Source organism: Musca autumnalis, unplaced genomic scaffold, assembly GCF_047663935.1.
Source record: "Musca autumnalis isolate F117 unplaced genomic scaffold, ASM4766393v1 scaffold_4, whole genome shotgun sequence".
NCBI classification, from domain to species: Eukaryota; Metazoa; Arthropoda; class Insecta; order Diptera; family Muscidae; genus Musca; species Musca autumnalis.
In genome coordinates this window covers 121465416-121490671 of record NW_027411977.1, presented here as the reverse complement: position 1 = coordinate 121490671, position 25256 = coordinate 121465416, and the positions used below count along the sequence as shown (strand labels likewise).

Genomic DNA, 25256 nt, shown 5'->3' with positions numbered 1-25256 from the left:
CTTATAACCCAAAAGTTATTTAAATTTACATGTTTCGTGCTAAATTAATGTAAGGTCCATTTTTTTAATTACTTCAATTAAAATGGGGATTGTTATGGAAATTAGTCTAGTTTAGCTTTATTTTTTCAAATTTTTTATGTATCCTGTCTAGAATAACGTCATAAACTTTTACATACGACTTCCGGCGACTTTTGCTTTTATAGAAATTTTTAGGAAATATGCCAATTCGGGAAGGGATTTTTTTTTTAATTTTGGTTCAAATAAAACTATGATTATGGGAAAAATTTTGATAAATAACATCAGATATCACTTGTAATTGATCACATAATAATAGATAAGAAAACATCGCCCCACGGGTGTCCCACTTGTATGGAAAGGAAAAATAGTTATAATCGAGTTAACGCCTCGAAATTTTAAGCATTGTTTTATAACGAGCCCAACAGGGTGAAAAACAAATTTAATGGATGTAGGTCCACACTTGGGTGTATCCGCCATATAAAGGTACCCCCGATTTTTTATATTTTGACGATTTTAGCCAAATTTTCCAGTCGATTTGGCTGTAATTTTGCATTTTGTGTTCTGAGGGAACAGCATGCCACCTTGCAAGAAATGTTCAATATAGGCCTAAGTTTAGGTATAGCTCCCAAATAAACGTACCTCCCGATATTCGGTATTTTGACGATTTTAGTCAAATTTTCCAACCGATTTGGCTGTAAATTTGCATTTTAAGTTCCGAGGGAACACCATACCTTCTTTCCAAAAAATGTTCAATAAAGGTCCACGTTTCAGTATAGCTCAAATATAAACGTACCTCCCGATTTTCGGATTTTTGGCGATTTTACAGGCGTGGTATAAGGGGAATAACTTACAGGTGGCAGATGGTGGAAGCTGAATTTCTTTTTATCATAAACTAGAGACTTTCCCCTGTATTTAAAAAATATGGACTTGATTTTCTGAATGTGTTTTTGTTTGTCCTTACAGCGCCAACATTAGAATATAATAAAAAGTCATTTAAAAAGAATTTATTTTAAGGAAATTAGAAAACGAATTTTGAATTTGTTTTTTTCGTAAGAATATTTTCTATATCATCAACTATAAGTTTCATTTTGGAAATTGTACATTTACCTCTTGATTTTTTTATTATTTCGCTCATAAGCTACGAATGCTTTGCGGATCTTTTTTTCGTTTTTAAGGTACCACATACAAATCTCAATTTCTTCGACTTAACTTGGCATATTACCGCTATAAATTGGCAAAAATAATACTAGACAATAAAAATTTAATGTGTGTAGAGAATATTTATTTCAATCGCAATCAAATTTGTCGACATAAATTTTTCGATTTTTTTCCACGGGCGGAACTACAGTGCGCCCTGTGCAGTGTTGCGTCTCCAAACCAACTGGTCAATACAAGTTTTTATTACTAAAAAGTGCAGAATGGGGCGTTTTTGAACTATTATTATACCATCCACCATAAATTATGTATGTGTATTCAAATCACATTTCAGCCATTTCGGAACGATAGTGAGGTCACACCTTCAAAATACCGAAAATCATAAGGTACATTTCTATGGGGGCTATTAGAAGACGTCGACCTATGCCGCGAAATTTCAGGTGAAAATTTTTGTAACCCCAACGATGACTAAATACAAAATTCTAACCATTTCGGTGGGATATTGAAGCCACAATCTTCAAAATACCGAAAATCGGGCAGTACTGCCCTATTGGGGCTATATCAAAAAGTTGACTTATTTTCTACACCTTAGATCTGCATTTTTTCCCAATGTGTGATGCCTTTGAAATTGACACAACACATGTTGGTCTTTACAGAAACAAATCCCAATCAGAATCAATTTCTTCTTAATGCGCTATGTATGGAAGATAGGGTTATGACTTTTTACAACCGCATATCCTTGTATCATAAGGTGATTAGTTTCTGCATAAGATTACGAAAAATCTTAATTATAAAGTGATTCAAAAAAAAAAAGCAAAAGCACAAAAAGCTTTTAACGTTTTCTGAACTTTTGACCATTTTTGAAGTCACCATAAGCAGATATTTAATTGAAAACAAGGTATAGGGGCACACGACATAACCGAAATGATATAACGGAAATGACATAACCGTTGGTTTCTCACTATTTTGTCGTTGTATTATTACATATGTACATATATATCATTTTATGTTATATATAACATTATTTCATATATCATAAAAATTAAAAATGGTTTGTGCGGGACCTCTTCCAATCTTTATGTGAAATAAAAGTTATTTTAGTCATTAATAGGCAAAATGTTATCATTCTTGCAAAAGGAAATATTTTTTTAGCAAAAAAAATTGTTATTCATTTCATAGTTTTTCAAAAAAAAAAAAATTCTAAGTTGTTTGCGCGGAACCTTTTTTATAATAAAATGGAATGAGTGTTATTTTAGGAATTAGTAGGCAAAAGTTCATTCATTCTCACTACACTACAGAAAATCGGTCCAATTTCTAGAAAAATATTAGAGAAATTTCTAAAAAAAATATTCCGAAAATCTCAGAAAAAATCGGAAATCAGAGCCCTCGAAAAAAATTGTTAGCTGCGGTAGTGACTTCAATATCTACCTATCTATCTATATAGTATGTGTGTGTAGCATGTACACTAAATGAAAAAAGTATGAAGTCCACAACACAACATAAATTATGAATGCTTTACTACATTCGTGTTTTACTGTAGAACATGCAGTGAAGAGGCGGCTCGTTTTCGCTATAAGGCTTAAAATATGATAACATGTTTGTATTACTTTTTATTTCAATTGCTAAAATATTGAAAACACTACAACATGTCTTTAATTTTATATCAATGTGTTTTTAACTAACATTTTCTCTATTTTCTTATTTTTAGGTAAGTTGAAACGTTGATACGATTATATCAAATATCCGTAAGTAATTGAAAAAATGTTGTACAAAAATCAATATTGATGAAATAATAATTGCATACAAATAATTGTTGAAAACATATGTATTTAAATACAAGAATTAGCAAGAATACCAAAAATATATGAAACTATAAATAGTATATCCCCATCTTCAATACGGAATAACTCATACATACAAGCAATGCATTTGACTGATGTTTTTCGCAGTCAATACGAACAACGTCATTTTTGTACAATTTGTTTTTGGTTTTTGTTTTTTTTTTTAGCTTTTTCTCTTCTTGTTGATTCTCCTATACGTTTGTTTAGTTGTTCACTGGCTGACTTTGAGTGTGTGTCACCAACACGTGCTTAGAACACTGCTAAACAGTGGGCTTTGGGTCATACTGAGATCCACGTGACCACATTTGCGCAATACCAACGTGCAATGCACCGTACTATCACAAACACACGCATACAGGCCAAAGTATACCCTAACTGTTTATCCATTTATTTCAACAGACAGACTGCTCGTGTTGGGGTAAAAATACCTTTGGAGCTGCAGTGGCTGGCATATTTTTTTGTTTTCTCGTAACAAACTATTCCATTCATATGTGAACGGCACACAGAGAGTCACTGAGTTAAGAGAAGAAATGGATGTGTGTGTGTGTTTATTTTTGATCGAATATAAAATCCAACACAAAAAAACTGAGCTTGTTTATTTTGCTTACTTGCAATAGAACGTATTTCAATTTGAGGGTACTTGTTATAGGAAAATATCATTTAGCAATGCTAACTCTCCGATGCTTGGCAATTGAATGACGACTAGCTGTTTGCTAGACTGTATTTTTCCATCCAAATTATCATGAAATTGTTGAAAATAAATATTGTATTCAACACGATGGGCATTTGTTAAGCGTATATTCAGGTTCGTCGCATTAATTGAAAGACGACTAATTCTCTCTCTCTCTCCTTCTGTCATATAAAATATTTATAATATAAATTTAGAAATCTACTGCTCAATTCACTACTTCGTGAGCAAAAATATGTGTAAAATAAACTGTCATTAGCTATAAAATGAAGAAAATGCAATAATTAAAACCAACATCTACGTCAAGACCGGAATATTTGCCAGGTTTATAGTTGCATTGATATGGTCCAATTATTTCCTTGACCATATGATTTATAGTTTAAATTATTCTCTACAATTACGCATCTCTGTATTAGCTGTTGCAGGAGACTGAAGTTGGAAAATAAGTTATTGTCTCATTTGTTGCGAACGGGATATATAGTTCGGAAGCTCAAATCATTCCCTATGTACAAGTTTTGCATTCTCAGCTAGTAACCTTCGATCTAAAACAGCTCGGCTTATAACCCACCATCGCTTTTGCCTTATAATTCTTCAGTCGGTTTACTACTATTCTCACCTTATTCTGGTTACGCAGTCATTGTAATCATCTGGATTTGGCATCATCATTCCCGATACAACGATATAATATTTGTGATACTGATTTTTTTCTTGGGCAAGACCATACTTCCGTAAACTCCACAACCCTACTGAACAAAATGGCTGGTGAAGGTGTAACCAATTTAAACCCGCTGAATTCAAAAATTTTCTTGTGAAAATTTCGGAAAATATGTATGGTAACATGGGGCGCCTTCGCCACGTTTTTGTTCAAAATGTTCTCATACCGACACCGTTAAAGTTTTTTCAAATACAATTTTTGGAACAAATATTAGCATATCTTGACTATAAGTTTTGATATATAAATGGTTATAATTTTGTTTTTAAAATATTATTTTTGAAAATTTACAAAATGTGTAAAAAGTGGCGAAGCCTCCCCACCCATGGGGCAGCTTCGCCATCGATATTGAACATTCTCCAACGGACTCTAAAACTTTAATTTACCATACTTCTTTCTTAAATATCAACAATATGCGAAAAAGGAACATGTTTTCTATTGAATAATCAAAAATTATTTTAAAATTCACAAAAAGTAACCGATTCTAGCGGTTAATTGAAGTAGGTGCCTTGAATTTAGGTACAAAAATCATAACATAACTAAAACAAGATACGTTTAGGATAATATTTGATTTTAACTTCATATTATAGTGTGGTAGATCTATGGTATAAATAATTTAAGTTAAACATGACCAATTTCTAACATTAACCCACCACGCCCCTATCATGGCGTAGGCGCCCACCCCTTACATATTTCATAATATTAATATATTGACATTTACAATTGCTTTTTTCATGCGAATTATTGGGATTTATATTCTTCAGTAGTTGTCTTCTAACGGTATAAAAGGTAAAGAAGATATCACAAAAAATACCTACCATAATTATTTTTCCCAATACCCTGAAAACACAAAACCGCGTGCTTCCGCTATCATGCCTATGACACAACTGCCAACTTTTGGGAGAAGATAGATCTTTATTAAACTGACAATTTTGCTTTTAACGGATTTTTTCTAGCACTTGTATTTTGCGAGAAAATCGGCGCTGGCGTAGCCGCCCCAGTGGCGAAGGCGCCCCATGTTACCATATATCAATTTTCAGAGAAATATCATCACACTCAACATTTTTTTGTTTCATTTTTTTTAATTAAGCTTGCGACCGTACTATTTGTGGCTTCGGGCACATTATATGGGTACCAGAATATGCTGGGAGTAGGGTGAACGAAATAGCTAACAAATTACGGTATGCCAAGACAATGCTAAGCAACTAAGTGCGGTGCGTCTAGGGTTAAAAACATGGGCAAAGAATGGCCAAATATAAAACCTTAACAATACCGAAAATCTGAAGGTAACATTCGATGGTGGCTATGTCAAAATTCTGACCTATACCTACAAATCTCGGGAGGTAGCGTTCTTGGGTGTCTATATAAAAGCGTGGACCTATACCGTCAAATTTCTGGGGGAAAGTTTCGTAGCATCCAAAGAAGACCAAATGTCCGCCATTTCGGTTAGATTATGTGGCTATCACCTTTAAAATATTGAAAGTCGGGCGGTACCATTTTATGGTGGCTTTATCCAAGCCTGGACCTATACTGAAAAATTTCTGGACTAAAGTTTTGTATCCCCCAAAGAAACCCAAAGACCAAATTTCCGACATTCCCTTCGGCAGCGGTTTCTTCGTACCGGATTGATCCGAAAGCATAGTGTTTCGGCCAGCGGCCGCCAACCCAGCATCAAACCTATGCTTCTACGTAGGATTAATGCTGCTACAAAAACAACACCTACATTTGGTAAGTTAATGTGGCTAAAACTATTAAAATACCGAAAGTCCGGAGGTACCGTTCTAAGGGGCTATATCAAAACGTAGACCTGTACTGGACAAATTTCTGGGTTAAAGTTTGGTAGCCTCAAAGAAGACCAAAGACCAAATTTTCGACATTTTGGTAAGATAATGCGGCTAAAACTCTTAAAATACCGAAAATCCGTAGATTCCTTTCTAAGGGGCTATATCATAACGTGGACCTGTACGGGACAAATGTCTGCGTAAACCCAAAGAAGACTAAATACCACTTTTCAGCCATTTCGGGAAGATAAAGTGGCAACCACCTTCAAAATATTGAAATTCGGCCGGTACCATTAAATGCGTGGATTTATACTGAAAAATTTCTGAAAGAAAGTTTTGTAGCCCCCAAAGATCCTAAATACCAATTTTCAGCCATTTCGCTGTGATAATGTGGCTATGAAGCTTTTCTTTTACTGATCGTCCCATGATGTCTATATTATCAGCATAAGCAAGTAACATGTGGCTATTGGTGTAGATTGTGCCACTTCTTTTGACGTTTGCCTCTCGAATAACCTCTTCCAGCAGGATGTTGAAGAGATCACACGAGAGGATGTCTCCTTGCCTGAAACCTCTTTTGGTACAAAACTCTTCGGAGAGGTTCTTTCCTATTTTAACTGAGGATCTCGTGTCAGTTAAAGTCATTTTACAAAGCCGAATGAGCTTTGCGGGGATACCAAATTCAGACATTGCTTGGAATACCTTTGAACGTAGTGGGCTGTCGAAGGCTGCTTTATAATCGACAAAGAGGTGGTAGGTGTCGATCTGCATCTCCTGGGTCTTCTCCAGGATTTGCCGCAGGGTAAATATCTGGTCAATGGTGGACTTGCCAGGTCTAAAGCCGCATTGGTATGGCCCAATTATCTCGTTGACCATCGTTCGCACAATATCCCTGACACGATCTTGTAAGCAATCGGGAGTAGACTTATGCCGCTATAGTTAGAGCATACAGTCTTATTTCCTTTCTTATGGACGGGGCACAGGATACTCAGGTTCCAATCGTCGGGTACTCGTTCTTTCTGCCAGATGGTGCTAACTAGCTGATGAATACACCTTATTAGCGTGTCGCCTCCGGTTTTGAACAGCTATCGGCTCCTGCTGCCTTATTATTCTTCAGCCGGTTTATTGCTGTCTTTACCTCATCTTGGCTGGGCGCTATACATTCAATACCATCTTCTGGGATTGGATCTGTGTCATCTTCGTCGTCTTCGCTGGATAACAACAGGTTTGAAAAATGATCTTTCCATATCCTGAGCACACTATCTGTATCAGTTACCAAATTACCTTGCTGGTCTCTACAGGAGGTGCCTTTACCAAAGCCATCAGTTTGATGCTTCACTCTTTGGTAGAATTTTCGGACTTCATTCTGGCTCCTGTACATCTCGATTTTTTCGCATTCTAGTTTTTCCATTTCTCTATTTTTTCTGCGGAAAAGACGTTTCTCCTCTCTCCTTTTCTCCCGATACCATTTTTCTCTTCGGTAGCAGCACGACACTCCTGGTCATACCATGGATACCTCGGTGGAGGTCTCTGGTATCCAAGTATGTTTGCATGGAATGGGCAAAACTTTGCCTTTGTGCTGATATGTTATCGGGACGTGGAGTGCTTTGATTATGCAATTGGGCCAGTTGAGTGGAATATTCTGTGGCTATCTGTTGTGATTGCAGCTTACCGATGTCTAACTTTCGTGTTGTGTCTGTTCGTATTTTGTTTGCTAAGTTTAACCGGGTGCGTACCTTTGCTGCAACTAAGTAGTGGTCCGAGTCTATGTTTGCTCCTCGGAACGAGCGAACATCCAACACGCTCGATGAGTGTCTTCCATCTATCATAACGTGATCAATTTGATTTCTTGTTTTCTGATCTGGAGACAGCCAGGTGCCCTTATGGATGACGAGATGTTTAAATCTGCCATGTTTTTTTGTGGAGAATGTTTCATTGTGGAGACTTAATTTTCCGACTGTTGGGCCAAAGATATTTTCCTTTCCAATTTTGGCATTAAAATCGCCTAGAATAATTTGAATGTCATGGGCAGGACAACGGTCATATGTTTCTTCTAAGCGCTCATAAAATACATCTTTGGTCTGTTCGTCCTTGTCTTCAGTGGGAGCATGAGCGCAAATAAAGCTGATGTTGAAGAATTTTGCTTTTATTCGAATTGTAGCAAGTCTTTCATTCACGGGTGTAAAGCTGGAGACCAGGTGCTTTAACCTCCGACCAACTACAAATCCGCAACCAAACTCATGCTTTATGTCATGGCAGCTATAATACAGTGCGTCAGCTTTAGGTGTTGTTGTGACGCCTTTCCCATTCCATTGTATTTCCTGTATGGCAGTAATGTAGGCCTTGTACCTTTTAAGTACATCTGCCAATGCGTAAACTGCACCGTCTCTATAAAGTGTGCGAACATTCCAGGTGCAGATTCGCAGATCATGGTCCTTAAAACGTTTGCGGGGGTCGTCAACCTTAGAGGAATTTGTTTTTCTTTTCTTTTGTTTTTTCATAGTAGGCTGCTTTTTCTAGGGTAGGGTTACTAACCCGGCGCCCAAACCCAAGTTTTTAACGTTCTTATGGGTGAACGCGTGGCACATGTTAGCTCACTACCTTTAACGGGTGTTAAAGGCAGCTCCCCAGGTGACACCACGGGGAGGTCAGTGTCCACTTGAGATGAGAGACAGACCGATATAAATCCTGGACTTTGCCATGTTAAAGCCGGTCAGGACCGTTCCTTGGTATCTCTCATCCCCTACGTGGTAAAGTATTTTCTCCAATCCCATTTCGATAGGACTTGCGGTTTACAAGCAAAATCGTGAAAACCTAAAAAAACCCCTAAAAATGCCAACTTGAGTCGCAATTTATTTAAAAAGCGCTCCGGCGATTTTTTTTTGTTTTTTGATTTTTCACATCCATGAACATTGTAGTTTCAGAATCTGCAAAAACTTCCCAGGTTTAAGCTCCTTTCATTTAAAGTTGGTTCAAGAGCACCGTGTATATCGCTCATTTACTCAACGAGTGGCATAACTCAAAAAAACGCGTTTTTTGAGTTAGGAATTTCTATTTTTATACCCTCAGCATTTATGCTAACGAAGGTATATACACTTTCATATGGGCAAAATGTGCCTCATCGAAATAATGGTTTTAGACCCCAAGTATGTTTGGACGAAATGTGTTTCAGACAATTTGGAGTCGATTGAGCAATGTCCGTCCGTCTGTCTGTCTGTCTGGCTGGCTGGAGCGCACGATAACTCTCGAACGGATCAACCGATTCGGTTTAAATTTTGGCTTTCGTAATATTTTGCCCAAACTTAGTTTAAGTTCGAAGATGGGCTATAGCGGTCCACTCCTTCCGGTAACTCCCACACAAAAGTTCGAAAAAGTTCGGAAAATTTGTACGCACGATAACTCTTGAAGGGAGTAACCGATTTGGTCCATACTTTGCACATCCTGAAATGTGTACCAGACTTAGATAAGGTTTCAATAAGGACTCAATCGGTCTACTCCTGCGGGTACCTCCCAAACAAAATTTCGGAAAAGTTCAGTTTAGGGCCATCTCTCGAATCGCTTCGATTTTTATTTTAGCAACTTGTATTCACTGCCCCCCATACGACGGTACATGTTTCATTAGGGGCAAGTCCATACTTCCTGAGAAAATTGCATAAAAGTTGCAAAAAACCCTATGACACCGCGTGAGGTGGTTGGAGCGCAAGATAACTCTAGAACGGATCTGCCGATTCGATCCAAAATTTGGTCTTAGTTCGAAGATAAGCCATATCGGTCCACTCCTTCAGGTACCTCCCCCACAAAAGTTCAAAAATGTTCGGAAAAATTGTTCGTACAATAACCCTTGAGGGGAGTGGCCGAATTGGTCCATACTTTACAAATGCTAATATATCTACCAGATATAGATCAGGTTTAAATATGGACTATATTTGTCCACTCCATCCGGTACCTCCCACACAAAATTTCGGATAAGTTCTTTTTAGGACCTGATATCAAATCACTTTGATTTTTGTTGAAGTAACTTGCATTCGCTGGTTCAATTACGATGGTAAAAGTTTTTTCAGGGGCAAGCCCATACTTCTTGAGCAAACAGCCGGAAGAGTGTAAAAACCCCCTATGGCACCATATGTTGTGGCTGGATATCCACCTCCATAACGGTCAATGTCGATCCATTCCTTTTAGTATCTCCTCCGCAAAACTTTTGATCTTTAATCCTAATCAACATTTTTGTCGGTTCAAACGCCCAACATTTTTAAAATCCCGTAAATAAATTTTTTTTGTTGGGAAAAAATTGTTTCAATATACACAGGCTGAGGGTATATCTCTGTCGGCAAAGCCGACTGATACTTTTTTACTTGTTTCTATGTCTTTTACTTGATCTTGTGTCAAATGTTTATGTTGATATCTCCCAATCTCAACGAGTTACAGCTAATTTACTAGGAGTTTGGCATAAATCAACAAAAAGTGTTTTGTGTTTATGAAGCACTAGAAGCTTTCAAATCATGTTTGATCGTATACAGAAATTTAGCACTGATATCCGGATAGCTCTTGGGGAAGATGAACCAAGTAGATGTGTAATTTTTGTGAAATAATCTTCTTAAGTTCGGCAGTCAGATTTCATTCATCAACTTAAGACGCTTTTTTCTCGAAACTGTATTTTTTGAGTAAATGAGTGATATGTTCCCACAACATCCCCGAAGTGACAGGGAAGATTTATCTCAGGCACGCCGATTCCTTTGAGGCTCAATGATATGTGACCTAGTCCACACGGCGTGTCCTACGACATAACTTTGTAGAGAAGTTTTTCATAGCTGAAATACTCAGGAAATGTAAGCCAACATTACGCTGCAGGGATTTCGCAACGCCGAACATTTTAATGTTCTGCTCGGGGATTATACCGCAGACCTCCTGAGTACAAGGCGGACGTGCTTACCACTGCAGCACGGTGAAAATATTTGTTTATGGTGAATATAAGCTTTGTGTGATCGCTGTCAAGGTCATATTATGACAATTGATGCAGATCATCCAGCTAAACATTCATATAAAAGCGAACCTAAGTTCAGCTCAACGGACTCACACAAGAATTTTCTTATTGCTCGACAAAACGAGCCTATAAAAAAAAAATAAAACCAACAAACCCACCACTCATATTGAATTTGATTTCCCTTCAAAGGTTTCCATGGAACACACACAATTTGCCTTTATATCGTGACCAGAGTGCCATTTATCCGCTTATTGTTGTATTGGATTACAGCAATCCATACACCCGCCAACCAACCAATAATGAAATTAATAAGTGGCGTTAATTGAGCAGATACCTCACGTGTACTTAAACTTGTTTGCTGTCAAACATCTCTATATACATGTTCCCAGAATTGGTTTTTCACGTTGACTGTTTGGATGGCTGCTTGTTAGGGCAAACAATAAAAACAACAAAAAAACTGGAAGCAAAAAAATACATACACGTGCGCAACAGCAACAAGATACCTGCCATCACCACATCAAAAACAAGTGAGGAAGGAAGAAACAAACCTGGCAAACAACATCAAACCCCCAACGTCAGTTTGTTGATGAAACCGAGAGTTGTTCTACTATGTGTAGACGGACAGACTGACATGTGCATGCATACATAGATATTTGCAAATGCTTATACTCATGTCTTGACTTAATACTCAGCTTTACAAGTCCTCTCCCAATACCAAGACAACCGCAAACTTTTTCCATAACTAAATCTATTTTTACGTCATTTTTTTGTATTTTTATATTTTTTTGTTTATGACATTTTTCCGATTTGCCTTGGTCGTAGAAAGAAAATCTAATGAAATTAAAAGCAAAACATTTCAGAGAGAATGTTAGTATTTATTTCAGAATCTCAATACAAAACAAGAAATCTATATGGAACAGCGCAGTTGCTGCTAAACATTACCCTTAGATGTGGGGCCTAGTTCAGTTGGCAGTTCAGTTAACGCCACCCACTGAGCACAACCCTTCCACAGGTAAACACAGCAATTGTTATTACTGCTGTCGCTGTTGCTGCTGTGTTCCAGCTGTTGTTGCAATTTGCTGAGAATGGCGAGGGCGACCGCCCCCATCCCCCCTAAGAACTACTCACGTTTAATTAAACGATGTAAGCGGACATTGCTCAAAACTGAAACGACGTATTCGTTTGCCGGTTTGTGGCATTTGATCGCAATGCTTTAACCGGACCGGAGAATTTTTAACGTGAAGCGCATCGAAAAGACCAACTATAAAAATTGAATAAAGATAATATTCAATAGTATCAGTGCAAAAAAAAAAAAAAAAACAAAGTCCAAAAATATCAAAATATACAATTTTGAAAAAATAATATATATAAAAATAAAAAATATATAAAATATTGCATCTGCAAATATTATGTGCAACAAAATCTGTGTTTCAACTTAACAAAAAAATAAATAAATAAAATGAAAATTCCTTAGAAAATAAAACATACAAAAATTTGTGACTACAAATAATTGTTAAGAAAAGGAATTCGAAATTATTTAAAAACACCATAACAAATATAATTTTTAAAAATACAACCAATATTAACAGTGTGAATTTAAAACCCAATTACATCGATCGTTTTCGTTTTATGTTTTTTTTATTATCGGTATGACGGGCTTTAGTCAAGTTATTTCCGTTTCCGATATTTGATGACGAACAGATTTCAAACAAACAATACTTTCTCCAATAACGAGTTACTATGTTTTGAAAGCCGTTCCCTCAACACCACCGTTCAACACCTTAAAGTTATGGATTTACACTCAAATACCGCTCTGTTATATAATCAATGAAATTGATAAGAAATCAATTTTAATATAATTTCGATTTTTTGTTTAATCAAAATAAATGCATTTGTTTCCATTCAAACGAGAACATAAAACAAACAAAATTTTATCATTGAACATTAGATGTGTTTTGTTTGCAAAATATTATTTTCAGAAGAAATAGTGTTCCGAAAATATAACAAATTGTTTTGAACACATTTACAAAGAAATGAGAATCTAAATTATTTTACTATAGTGGTTTAAATTTGGTTAATATCTGAAAAATACAGATCATTAAAACCAGTTTAAATATAAACATAAAATTTGAATAGATTCAACTTTTTACACTTTTCTCAAATAAAAACGCACTGCTCGATTCCATTCCTAGCTCAATGATAAGAAACCTGTTTCATATAAGCGCTCAGCAAAAATAGTAATGTGGCTTAGCTTAATAACCTATTACAAAATTATGTGTATAAACTACCTTCTTACTGCATTACCTGCAGGCTAAAAAATAATGGGTTTATTGTTTAAAGTCGTACAAAGCTAAATTACTTAATTAACTCCATGAATATGATGGCATAGAGCGTGTGTTCCCGAAATACAAAACCGACAGTTGTGATTTTAACGCTCACCGTCGGCAAACGTGTTTTTTGTTAGCAAAAATACGAAAAGTTGTTGCTGTATTTATATGGGTCTAAACAACCCATAGTGTTCGTAAGAGTGGCACAGTGTGTAATGTGTTTAGCTACAAATTAGAAGTTGACATGTTCTATTCCCAGCGATCATACATTTTAGCAGAGTAATTTCGAACCAGAAGGACTACCTTAACAAAAGGACTGCTCTTTACGCTGAACTTAAACAGAGCCATCTCAAAAAGTATCAGTCAACTTTTCCGACAGACATATGCCTATACAAAAGAAGAAGAAAACAAGTACGAACGGCGTTAAGTTCGGCCCCGTCGAACTTGTTATACCCTACACCACGAGCTGTATTGAAGTAATGCTGAACAATTAGTTTCCTTTCGTTTATGAAGAAGCTTTAATACCAAATTCCAGCTATTTCGGTAAAATAATGTGGCTAACTTTCAAACTACTGAAATTCGGAAAGTGCCGTTCTATGGAGTCTATATCAAATTGTCGATCTATACCTACAAATTTCTGGCGGAAAGTTTTTAGGCTCAAAGAAGACTAAATACCAAATTTCCAATATTTCGGTAAAACCTTCAAAATGCCGAAAAACAAAAAACGCGGACCTATACATCTGGAATATAATATAACCCCATGACGTCCCAAACTTCAGAATAACGTAAATATATCGAGACTAAATACTAAATTTCAGCCATTTCAGTGGGTTGCTGAGGACACTACCTTCAGAATACCGAAAATCGGGAGGTACGTTCTATGGGGCCTATATGAAGGCGTGGACCTATAGCGACAAATTTGGTATGAAACGTTTAATACCCCAAATGAAGACCAAATACCAAATTTCAGCCATTTCGGTGGAATATTAAGGCCATAAACTTCAAAATACCGGAAATCCTTACCGGAAATATACCGGATATCCTTTTATGGGGGCCATACTAAGGCGTGAACCTATCCCGTCAAATTTCATATGGAACGTTTAATACCCCAAATGAAGGCCAAATCCAAATTTCAGGCATTTTGGTGGGTTGCTGTGGCCCCAACATTCAAAATACCGAAAATCGGAAGGTACCGTTCTTTGGGGGCTATATGAAGGCGTGTACAAATTTCTAGGGGAAAGTTTTATACCCCCAACGAAGACTTAGTACCAAATTCCAGACATTTCATTGTGATAATAAGGCTAAAACCTTAAGAATACCGAAAATCGGGAGGTACCGTTCTATGGGAGCTATATAGATATAGCCCATTTGCAATACTAAACATCTAAAAATTGCGAGTTGATTTCAGCAGACGGACGGACGAACAGACGGACATGGTTATATCGACTTAGAATGTTACCCTGATCAATAATATATGTAAAGTATATACATATGTATACAGGGTCTCCGATAAATATTTCGATGTGTTACATTAACAATTTTTGGAGACTAGTTTTCGATCACTGGGAACTTCAAAATTTTAATTACAAGCGTTACCACAACATGGTCGTATATTGAGAATTTTTGGTGGAGGCGGTTTGTGACTACAGGGAACCTGAAATATAAAATAATAATTAGTTACCTAATTACCTAAAATCGGGAGGTACCGTCCTATGGAAGCTACACAACATGAACCTAATTTGATAATTTTTGGGGAGAAGTTTTGTAATTACTGGGAAGGTCAAGTGTAAAATAATAGGTAGTTCGATGAAAGATGTAGCTGAAATCCTAAAAAATACCGCAAATAGGAAGGTGGCGTTATATGGGTGCTATACTAAAACGTGGACCTATGTTGACAATTTTTGGGGGAGAATTTTGTGACCAATGGGAATTTCCAATGTCAAATTAAAAGTAGTTGATGATTAGTAATGTAAAAAATGTAGCAAAAATCCACCTGTCCATGAAAAAAAAACGCTCGGTTGCAAAAATGTAGCGTTCAACAGTTCAATTATTACAGACGCTAGGATGATAATAACAGATGGGCAGACGGATTTGACTAGATCGTCTCAGAATTTTTTCCTCATCAAGAATATGTATACTTTATGGTGTCGCAAATTAATATTTCGATGAGTTACAAACAGAAAAACAAACTTAATATAGCCTTCATTCTACGGTGGGGAGTAAAACTAATATTTTGCAACAACAAGAAAAAACATTCAAAACAGTACGAGAGCTGGTCTTAAACTGCTTGCGAACATTTTTGAAATTATGTGTGGGAGGTTTGGCAAAATCGTCTTCCATATATTCTATTCTTAGAACTGTTTACGTAAATTTATGTTCAGTTTCATTCAACTCCACATTTTGACTTTTGCCCTCTAACGGATTCGAACATATGAATTTGTGATTTGTAGTTAAACATGCTAACAGTGTATAGCTTAGTCAGGCTTACGAAATTAAGGGTTTTTTAACGCATACAAAGTATGTATTTTACCAATCTTCGTATTTTTTGTTGTGACAAAATTTTTTTTACCGACGGTGAACGTTGACCTGTCGTTTTTGTAGTGTGACACACACTCTCTCTGTTTCACTGTTCTCATTACGTAGTAATGAATAAAATAACTACTTTTACCTTGAAAGAATTTAAAGAAATAACTCATTATGGATTGAAGATTTTTTCATTGTGCTTAACTTAAACTCATGCTGTGCCTTCAGTAAAGTGCGTGAATAGCTATTTAATATTTAGATTGATTACACCGTCCGACAGTCAAAATTAAACATGAACCGGACTATAAACGTCTAAAACTATAGGCAAATGGAGTCAAATAGCATTTAAGTTTTTTTCGTTTTTGTCCTTTTAAAGGATATTCAAGTTTCAAAGGACAACATTTTTCAAATAAATATTTTAAATATTTGTACTCATCGCACGGTGTTTGTGTTGGTGTCATATTAAAAAGGAGAATATTGGCTTTCAAGGATAACAAGGACATCAAAAATGTCCTTGAAAAATTAAATACTAAAAACAGCAAGTTCAGTAAAACAATGTGGCTAACCTTCAAAACATATACATTAAGGCGTGGACCTATACCGACAATTTTTTGGGGGAAGGTTTTATACCCCCAACGAATACTAAGTACCAAATTTCAGCCATTTCGTTGTGGTAATGAGGCTAAAACTTTCAAAGTACCCAATATCGGGTGGTACCGTTCTATGGGTATATATGAAGGCTTGCGCCTATACCGACAAATATCATATGGAATATTTAATACCCCAATTGAAGACCAAATACCAAATTTTAGACATTTCAGTGAAATATTAAGGTCTCAACCTTCAAAATACCAGAAATAGGGAGGTACCGTTCAATGGGGGCTATATGATGGCGTGGACCTATACCGACGAATTTCAGTCAGAAAGGTTTTTAACTCCAACAAAGACTAAATATCAAATTTCTGCCACAACCTTCAAAATACCGAAAATCGGGAGGTACCTTTCTATGGGGTGTTATATGCAGGCGGGGACTTATAGCGACAAATTTCTGGGAGAAGGTTTTATACCCACAACGAATACTAAGTACCAAATTTCAGCCATTTCGGTGTAATAATGAGGCTAAACCCTTCAAAATAGCGAAAGCTCTATCTTAAAAATTGCGAGCTGTATCTTGATTTCAACACACGCATGGATATAGGGACATGGTTATATAAATTTAAAATTTTACCCTGATCAACAATATATACTTTATAGGGTCTCCGATGAATATTTCGATGAGTTATAATGACAAATTTAATTATACCCTCTATATTTTGGTGGAGGGTACAATAACGAACAAACCACATTGTGACACCGCAGCATTATAGAAGATCAAAAATAAGAAGACACGTGTCCCGGTATTGTTCCCCATCACTTCCACTTTCGCGGTTATGGGCCCGCAAAGGACATTTTTCCAGCCTCATATCTTCTTAGCCGCTAAGAATTTTAATTTGCTCGCGGGGGAAAAATTGTAGCTCTTGTCTTAAAGAACAAATTATGAACACAAAAAATTCAGCAAACCTCATCTTCAGGTCAAAATCCTCAAGGTCAAATTTCCTTTATAATTTCTTGTAGGGGTTTGGTCATGTGTAACGAAACTTTTTTAAAATTGTCGGAAGGTGTTTTGAATAAATTTTTTTTTTCATTTTTCTCTTTTTTCAACTGAAACCTCAAAATCTACTTTTTTTTGCAAACAAAACACGTCTATTATGGTCACACACATGTCAAATAGTTTTTCATATCTAAGAAAATTGATAAACGATCATGTATTCATTCTCTCATACTCTTAACCCAACAAATATTCACTCACACAGACACACATTTAGCGTATGACATTAGCGATTTTAACGAGAAAAGGTACAGCAACGTGACCACAAATATCATTAAAATATGACGCACATATTTTGCTTAAAGTGGAATGGCTTAGTAATTATATTAAATAAATGTAAATTTAATATTTTTAACAAAAAAACAAACAAAAAAAACAAAAAAATATTAACCTTAAAAACACCTAAAAATTAAGATTAATATAAAAAATTAAAAAAAAAACAGTGCGCCCCCATAAAGGACATTAGAAATGGATCAATTGTTGAGGACATTTGTAATGTTTCCATTTTAAATATTTAAAGAAACTATTTGAAAACAGCTTACTTCACTGTTCTCGTTAAATAAATAGCATTTACTTCACCCAAATTTTAAGAAACATACATTTAAAAAAAAAAGAACAAAAAAAAAAACAAAAAATATTTTGAAATTTATATTAATGTCACATTTGCAATGAGAGCACACAATTTTCAGATAAATGTATATAGGAGCATGGGCTTACCACCAATTCTGTGTATTTCTTTAATTTTAAAAATGTATGACATACGGAAGCAACGAAAGTGGAAATAATTTTAAAAGCCCAACCCTTCACACACTCCCCGTCAATACTACGATAGCGGACAAGTCCTTGTGAGTGTGTAAAACTTAATAAAAACGTAATTGGTTTTTTTATGATCCTTTCCCGATTAGAATAAACTAAAGTGAAATTTATTTCAAATTAAAATGCAAAGCGTACACATGGATTTCTTGCAATTGTTGTGGCTTTTAAAGAAATACCATTTCCTCGAGTTAAAGGTATTAAATACCTAAACGGAGCGAACGCGATAAACAAACACCAACATCTAAAGAAGTTTCAACTACAACCAATTCAGATACACAACAAAAAAAGTGAGAGTGATAGAATTTTTCCATATCTAAACGAAGAAATTTGCGCCTAAACACACATAAATATTTCTACTAAACTAATTGCAGCTTGTTGGCTCACAGGGAAGCCATCATGGCTTCAGAGGCCTCACAATGTAGTGGATTTTTCCAGGATCATGGAAATTCGACGGCTCTTAATCAATATTTTCAACATTTGAATGCCCAGTCAGCGGGGGGTGGGGGCAATAATTGTGGTAGTGATAGTGGCAATGATAGATCATCGGCCGATAATACTCGTAGCAGTATCAGCAGCAATGATTCATCGAAATCATCAACTAATATGGGTTCTAGAAGTAGTGGATGTGGTGGTGGAGGTAGCAGCGGCAACAATAGTGGCCAATGGCAACAGAATATGCAAACTCAAGAACAACAGCAGCAGCAACAACAGCAACAGCATTTACAACAACAACAGCATCACCAACAACAGCATCACCAGCACCACCAGCAGCAACAACAGCATCACCAGCAACAACAGCATTTACATAACCAAAGCCTTGCGCAAAGTCATCAGCAACAACAGCAGCAGCAGCAACAACTACAGCATCAGCATCAACACCAGCAACAACATCACCACCACCAGCAGCAACAACAACAGCAGCATCAAAACCAACATCATACTCACTCCAACCATCATCAACAACTCTCCGCAGCCCTTAGTCAAACATTACAACAAAATTTAGTTGCCTCGAATTCCAATAGTAATGCCGCTGCAGCAGCCGCAGCAGCAGCTGCTGCTGCTGCAGTAGCCACTAATCCACATTCAATCTTTGGTACTGGCAACTTCCATTACAAAACCAATAACTCCTGGTCTATACCTTCACTATCATGCTATCAGCGACTCTACAATGAAAATGCTCATTACCAGCGTAATTATGGCGGCAGTGGCGGAGGCAATAACTCGACTAGCAGTGGCGGCAGCAACAGCAGCATTAATAACAACAATAACAATAGTTCTAGCAATAATTCCAACGATACAACAACACATGGATCAGTGGCACAATGCAATAACACTGGTGCAGGTTTAAATGGTGGTAGTGGTGGTGGTGGTGGCGGAGGCGCTAACAATACTACTGCTGTCATAACCGGTAGCTACACTCCAACTTTTGCTGAAGCCTCGGCAGCGGCAGCAGCAAATAATACAGTGCAACAGGTGGCGAATGCTGTAGCGGCTGCAGTCATTGCCAGCGAACATCATCATAACCATATGAACAGTTTAAAGTCTCGTTTTCAACCATCCAGCTCAGGTAGGCAATTGTTGATTGTAGAGGAATTTTAGCTTTTCTTTAAAAAATTTAAAAAATAAACCAGCCTAAACTGCTCTCAAGCGAACACTTAAAACTTTCCTGAGGGAGGTAACCGAAGGCGATGACCGATATACACCCTTTACAGGTGTAATTCGAAACATTTTAGTTGTAATTCGTAACATTTCATTTGTACTTCGAGAATTCTATTTGTAATTCGTAACATTCCATTTGTAATTCGTAGTATTCCATTTGTAATTCGAATTATTCCATTTTTAATTCGAATTATTCCATTTGTAATTCGAATTATTCCATTTGTAATTCGAATTATTCCATTTGTATTTCGAATGATTTCATTTGTAATTTCAAATAAAATAATTCGAATTACAAATGGAATAATTCGAATTACAAATGAAATAATTCGAATTACAAATGGAATACTACGAATTACAAATGGAATGTTACGAATTACAAATAGAATTCTCGAATTACAAATGAAATGTTACGAATTACAACTAAAATGTTTCGAATTACAAATAGAATTCTCGAATTACAAATGAAATGTTACGAATTACAACTAAAATGTTTCGAATTACACCTGAAAAAGGTGTAGACCTTCTTTGAACTTGATATACTTTTCGAACACATTTTACGATGTTCAAAGTTCTGGTCAATTCGGTTACTCAATTCATAAGATATCGGGCTCATCAGTCATATTAGTAGGTATCGACTGGGGTTTCGTTTAGAGCTTTTTGTCCATTATCTGAGGAAGTATGGACTTGCCTGATACCACCATCGTAGCCAGAGGGGGAAGGCGGGGGCGGCTCCCAAAATGGTATTTTTTAGACATTTTACATGCAAAATTTAATTTGTCCGCCGGCTCAAACCCAGGCATACTGAGTGTAAGGCGGTATGCATACCTCTGTCCATCCAAGTATTATGGCTAAACATTAAGTTATAAGGACTGAACACTAACCTTCAACCTTGGGAACATTAATTTTTCCCTGAGAAATTTGTTGGCATAGGTACACGTTTCGATATAGCCCCCATAAAACGGTTCCTCCTGATTTGCGATATTTTCAACATTTTAGCCTAATTATCACAACGAATTGGCTTAAATTTGGTATTTAGTCTTCGTTGGGAGCATTAATCTTTCCCTTAGAAATGTCTTGCATTAGGTCTACGTTTGTATGTATGTTGCAGAAAATTGTCAGTATAGGTCTACGTTTTGATATAGCCCCCATAGAACGGTACCTTCCGATTTTCGGGATTTTCATGGTTTTAGCCTCATTATCAAAACGAAATTGCTGTTAATTGGTATTTGGTCTTCCTTGGGCCTACAAAAATTTTCCCCATTTATTTGTCAGTACAGGTTCACGTTTTGATTTACCCCCATATAAAACTGCAACTCCCGATTTCGCCATTTTCACGGTTTTAGCGTCATTATCGCACCGAAATGGTTGAAATTATGTATTAAGTCTTCGTTGGAAGCATTCAACTTTCCCCCAGAAATTTGTTGCTATAGGTTCACGTTTTGATAGAACGGTACTTTCCAATTTTTGGTATTTTCAAGGTACATATTTTTCATGATCACTGAAAACTTGTATTTGTTCTTCACTGGGATCGCTGAACTTTGTCCTTGCGGTTTTTTTTCTATAGGTCCACCTTTTTTTCTATAGCTCCTAATAAACTGTACCTCCCGATTTTCGGTCTTTTGAATGTTTAAACCTCAATATCATACCGAAATGGCTAAAATTTCGTATTTACTCTTCTGAACTTTCCCTCAGAAATGTGTTGGTTTAGGTCCACGTTTTGTTATAGTCCCCATAGAACGGTACCTCCCCATTTTCGATATTTTCAAGGTTTTAACCAGGTTAACACTATATAGGCTGGCATTTGGGATTTAGTCTTCGCTAGGGTATAAAACATTTCTACAGAATATTGTTGGTATAAATCATCGATTTAATATAGCCCCCATGTAACGTTGCCGCCCGAGTTTTTATATTTCCTGAGGAGTTTGTCACATTTTTGGACCGAAATGTGCATGCAATAGTTTTATTCGGAATATTGTTATTATTTTAAAAAATCTCAAAATCATTTAAAAATTTTTTCATGTTATTTTCATTTAAAATTAATTAAAACCAAATAAATTAACCTCCAAAAATGGTTGTCCGGCGTTTTTTAAATTATTCTGAAATTTGTTAATTTTCACAACATCTTGAAATGAAATCGAAAGCATTTCACTTTCTTTCAGTCTTTTTTTCATAAATTTTTAGCAACCTTAATCGAATATATATGTATGTATGTCTTCGGACTACATATTGTGCTGTATAGATCACAAACGATGTTTGCGGATATTGGTGAGCATGCGCTATAGTTAGCGTTACTGACCACTAATATCAACACATACATGCTTACTTTTTGCTGTATTCTTCTTAAAATGTTTCTTTCTTTTGACAAAAGCGGTTCGTGAAGGTGGTTTTGCATAAATTTTCCGTTCTTCTCTTTTAGCAGTAACAAGAAATTGCCCAGTAAAGTTTTCCTATAAAGAGAGAGGGTTAGAGCGAGGGAGAATAAGTTAACAAATGAAAATAAAAATTTACGAATATGAAGAGGTAATTTGATAGTTTTGGCCACTCATTTCCTTGTCATAAAAAATTTTGTGCAATTTTTCAGACTAAAATTTTACAGCGCTAATGCTTAAAGCTTCAGACGAAGTGTATGAGAGTACTACACACAAACATTAGCATGTTTGTGTGTAGTTTTGGATCATCATTGTTAAAGACCTTTTTTGGCCTAACAGACTTGATACCGATGTTCGTTGTTAAACTTTGACTTATGACAAACTTGCTCTTTGAGGTTATACATTTGTTTCTATGCTTTCCGTTGTTGTTGCTGTTTCTAGTAACATCTTGGTATTATCATATTTATTTTAATTCTTTTTTTGACAAATAGCTGTTAAAAACGTCAAAAGAAAAGAAAGTTGTAGCTTGATTCTCATCATGATTTTTGGGATGGTTAACAGAAAATGCAAATTATTTGGAGTTAAAAAAATCCAAAATTTTAGTGTTTCTTGTTTCTTTCTCCAAAATCGGTTTTGAAATAATCAAACAAAACTTTTTGCTACAAACACAATAATTAATTTGAGGTAAGACAAATTTTGTGTAGATACCAACACCTTAATTTAATACCATTCAATTATATTAAAAAATTTTTGTTCTTCTGCCTTTAACCTAATGCTGATTTTAAAATGCCGTCACAGTAACAAAAAAATGCAATTACATTAGGCCTCTTTCATTTGCCTAAAATGAGGTAGGAATCTGGCTTTTATGTGCATCAGTGCGAATGTCATAGAAAAGGGTCATCATAGTCCAAGCCCATGTAGAGTTTTATTCCTTTTTATTTTGATTTTTCCATAATTGATAATTGTATGAATGCCATTTGGCTTGCAAATATGTGTATGTATGTATGTATGTACCTGCAAACTGAATGATATTGAAGTGATAACTTTGTTGTTGTTCTTTTTATACATGTGTATACAAAGCTAAAATACATGCACCACAAAAACTCTTTTTACATCTAATCACAAAATTGGCAAGCTATGACTTTAATACCGAAAAATGTATTAAGAACTTAACACTCCACTTGTTAATATATATAATTAAGTAATGGTGTACTTACTTGAAAATAATATTTAATTACAATTTTATTAGTAATAAGCAAGAAAAAAATTAGCCGGCTTTATCGACTGCTAAACATCCTCAGCCTCCATAAAAACCTTAATAGAAGGGGTGAACTGATACTCGTAATCGAAGTTTCCAGTGAATTTTTTAGGCGTTTGTGGGGTAGGAATCACAAAAAGTCATAATCGTTATATATTGCTAGAATACCACTTAGGCGGATTTTTTGGAACATTCGGGTCATTATCGAAAAATATTGAAATTTTGTGTGCGAGGTACCCGTAGTAGCGGACCGGTATAGCCCATATGGGAACCTATTCTATGCAGAGATGGTCCGCCAGAAACTGTAACGGATGTGACATACATTTTCGACGTATACAACATATGTTTGCAACGTCGTAAAACTAGCATAATATTTGGGTTTTGCCGATCGCAAATGATTATTGCCTCATGCCACCTTTCCATACGCATATCTGTAGTTACCGACAAAAATCGGTAAAATTAAAATGCTTATAATTTCGGTTATTAACGATATTTGTCGGTAAGATAAGCAAGAGTGCTGTCAACCTTTATTTGAACTTTTCATTCATAATTTTGAATTTTAATTTTATAGATTTTTGTGGGTAACAAAAAATGGGTTCCAGAATTCCAAGATGGAAATGAGAAAATGCACGAGCAAGCGCCCATTTGGGCTATCCATTGGTCGCCAATTTGGATACTTAGTTCTCCCAGTTTGGTGGTCGTTCCTGCCCCAACTTACGATGGAGCAATTATAACCAATGTGCATTCTGGCTCTCATTTGAGAGATATCTTTAATATGAAGCTTTTGGCGACAAAACATTTGCAATTGAATTAATCGAATCACAATAGTTTGATGAAAATGGCTTAACTTTTGTGGGGAGGTACCCTAAACTAATATGACCCATCTTCCAATTTCAACTATGTTTGAACAAAATATTTTCACTTTCATGAACAAAAAATTAAAATTTATGTGGTAAAAAAACAAAAAAGTTTTACAATAGATGAATCCATTTTCACTCTTTCAGAATTCGCTAGCTGTTGACATAATCTGTATAATATAACTGAATTTCTCTAAAATGAAGTATTTTAGGAGGAATCTCATCATATCGACCATTAAAAATAATTTACGTGGAAACTGTGTTGGCATCAATATAGAAAAGTGGGTTGAAGCCAACAAGTTTTTTTGTGTTCCCTTAGCCTTACATTTCATAGACCTGTGCCTAACAAAGAATCAAAGAATATTCCATGGGAACATGATATTATTTTATGATTTTTTTCGATATATTCACTGCATCCACCTAAAATTGATGCTGATATTTAGTTTTTGGATTTTTTAATAATCAGGACGCGCAAATGGATAATATCCCAAAATGATTATAGGATTACAGAACTGGTGATTTTACGTTGTTTGATATGTATCTCAGGAGTGTGCTCCTTACAGCATTGGAGTCCAAATATGCATATTATAAACCTAATCTGTATAATTGTGGTTTTATATTTTCCT

The 25256-nt window shown here is 35.8% G+C and overlaps 1 protein-coding gene across 32 annotated transcripts in view; it reads left to right on the top strand.

The window, feature by feature from the left end:
* The window catches only part of Pdp1 (PAR bZIP family member Pdp1), a 451297-nt gene that overhangs the window by 326969 nt on the left and 99072 nt on the right, over window positions 1-25256 (top strand). For 3 of the 32 annotated variants that reach the window (XM_073980571.1, XM_073980562.1, XM_073980560.1), the window contains exons 1-3: window positions 18256-18516; window positions 18577-18774; window positions 18859-20054. The exons of 6 other annotated variants lie outside the window; for them this stretch is intronic. In XM_073980571.1, coding sequence (XP_073836672.1) covers window positions 18884-20054 — 1171 coding nt within the window. In that variant the 5' untranslated portion in view covers window positions 18256-18516; window positions 18577-18774; window positions 18859-18883. Of the gene's footprint in view, window positions 1-12282; window positions 12960-13017; window positions 18008-18238; window positions 18517-18576; window positions 20055-25256 lie in introns of those variants that run through there. 23 more of the 32 variants (XM_073980577.1, XM_073980574.1, XM_073980573.1 and 20 more) reach the window with 19 other exon arrangements.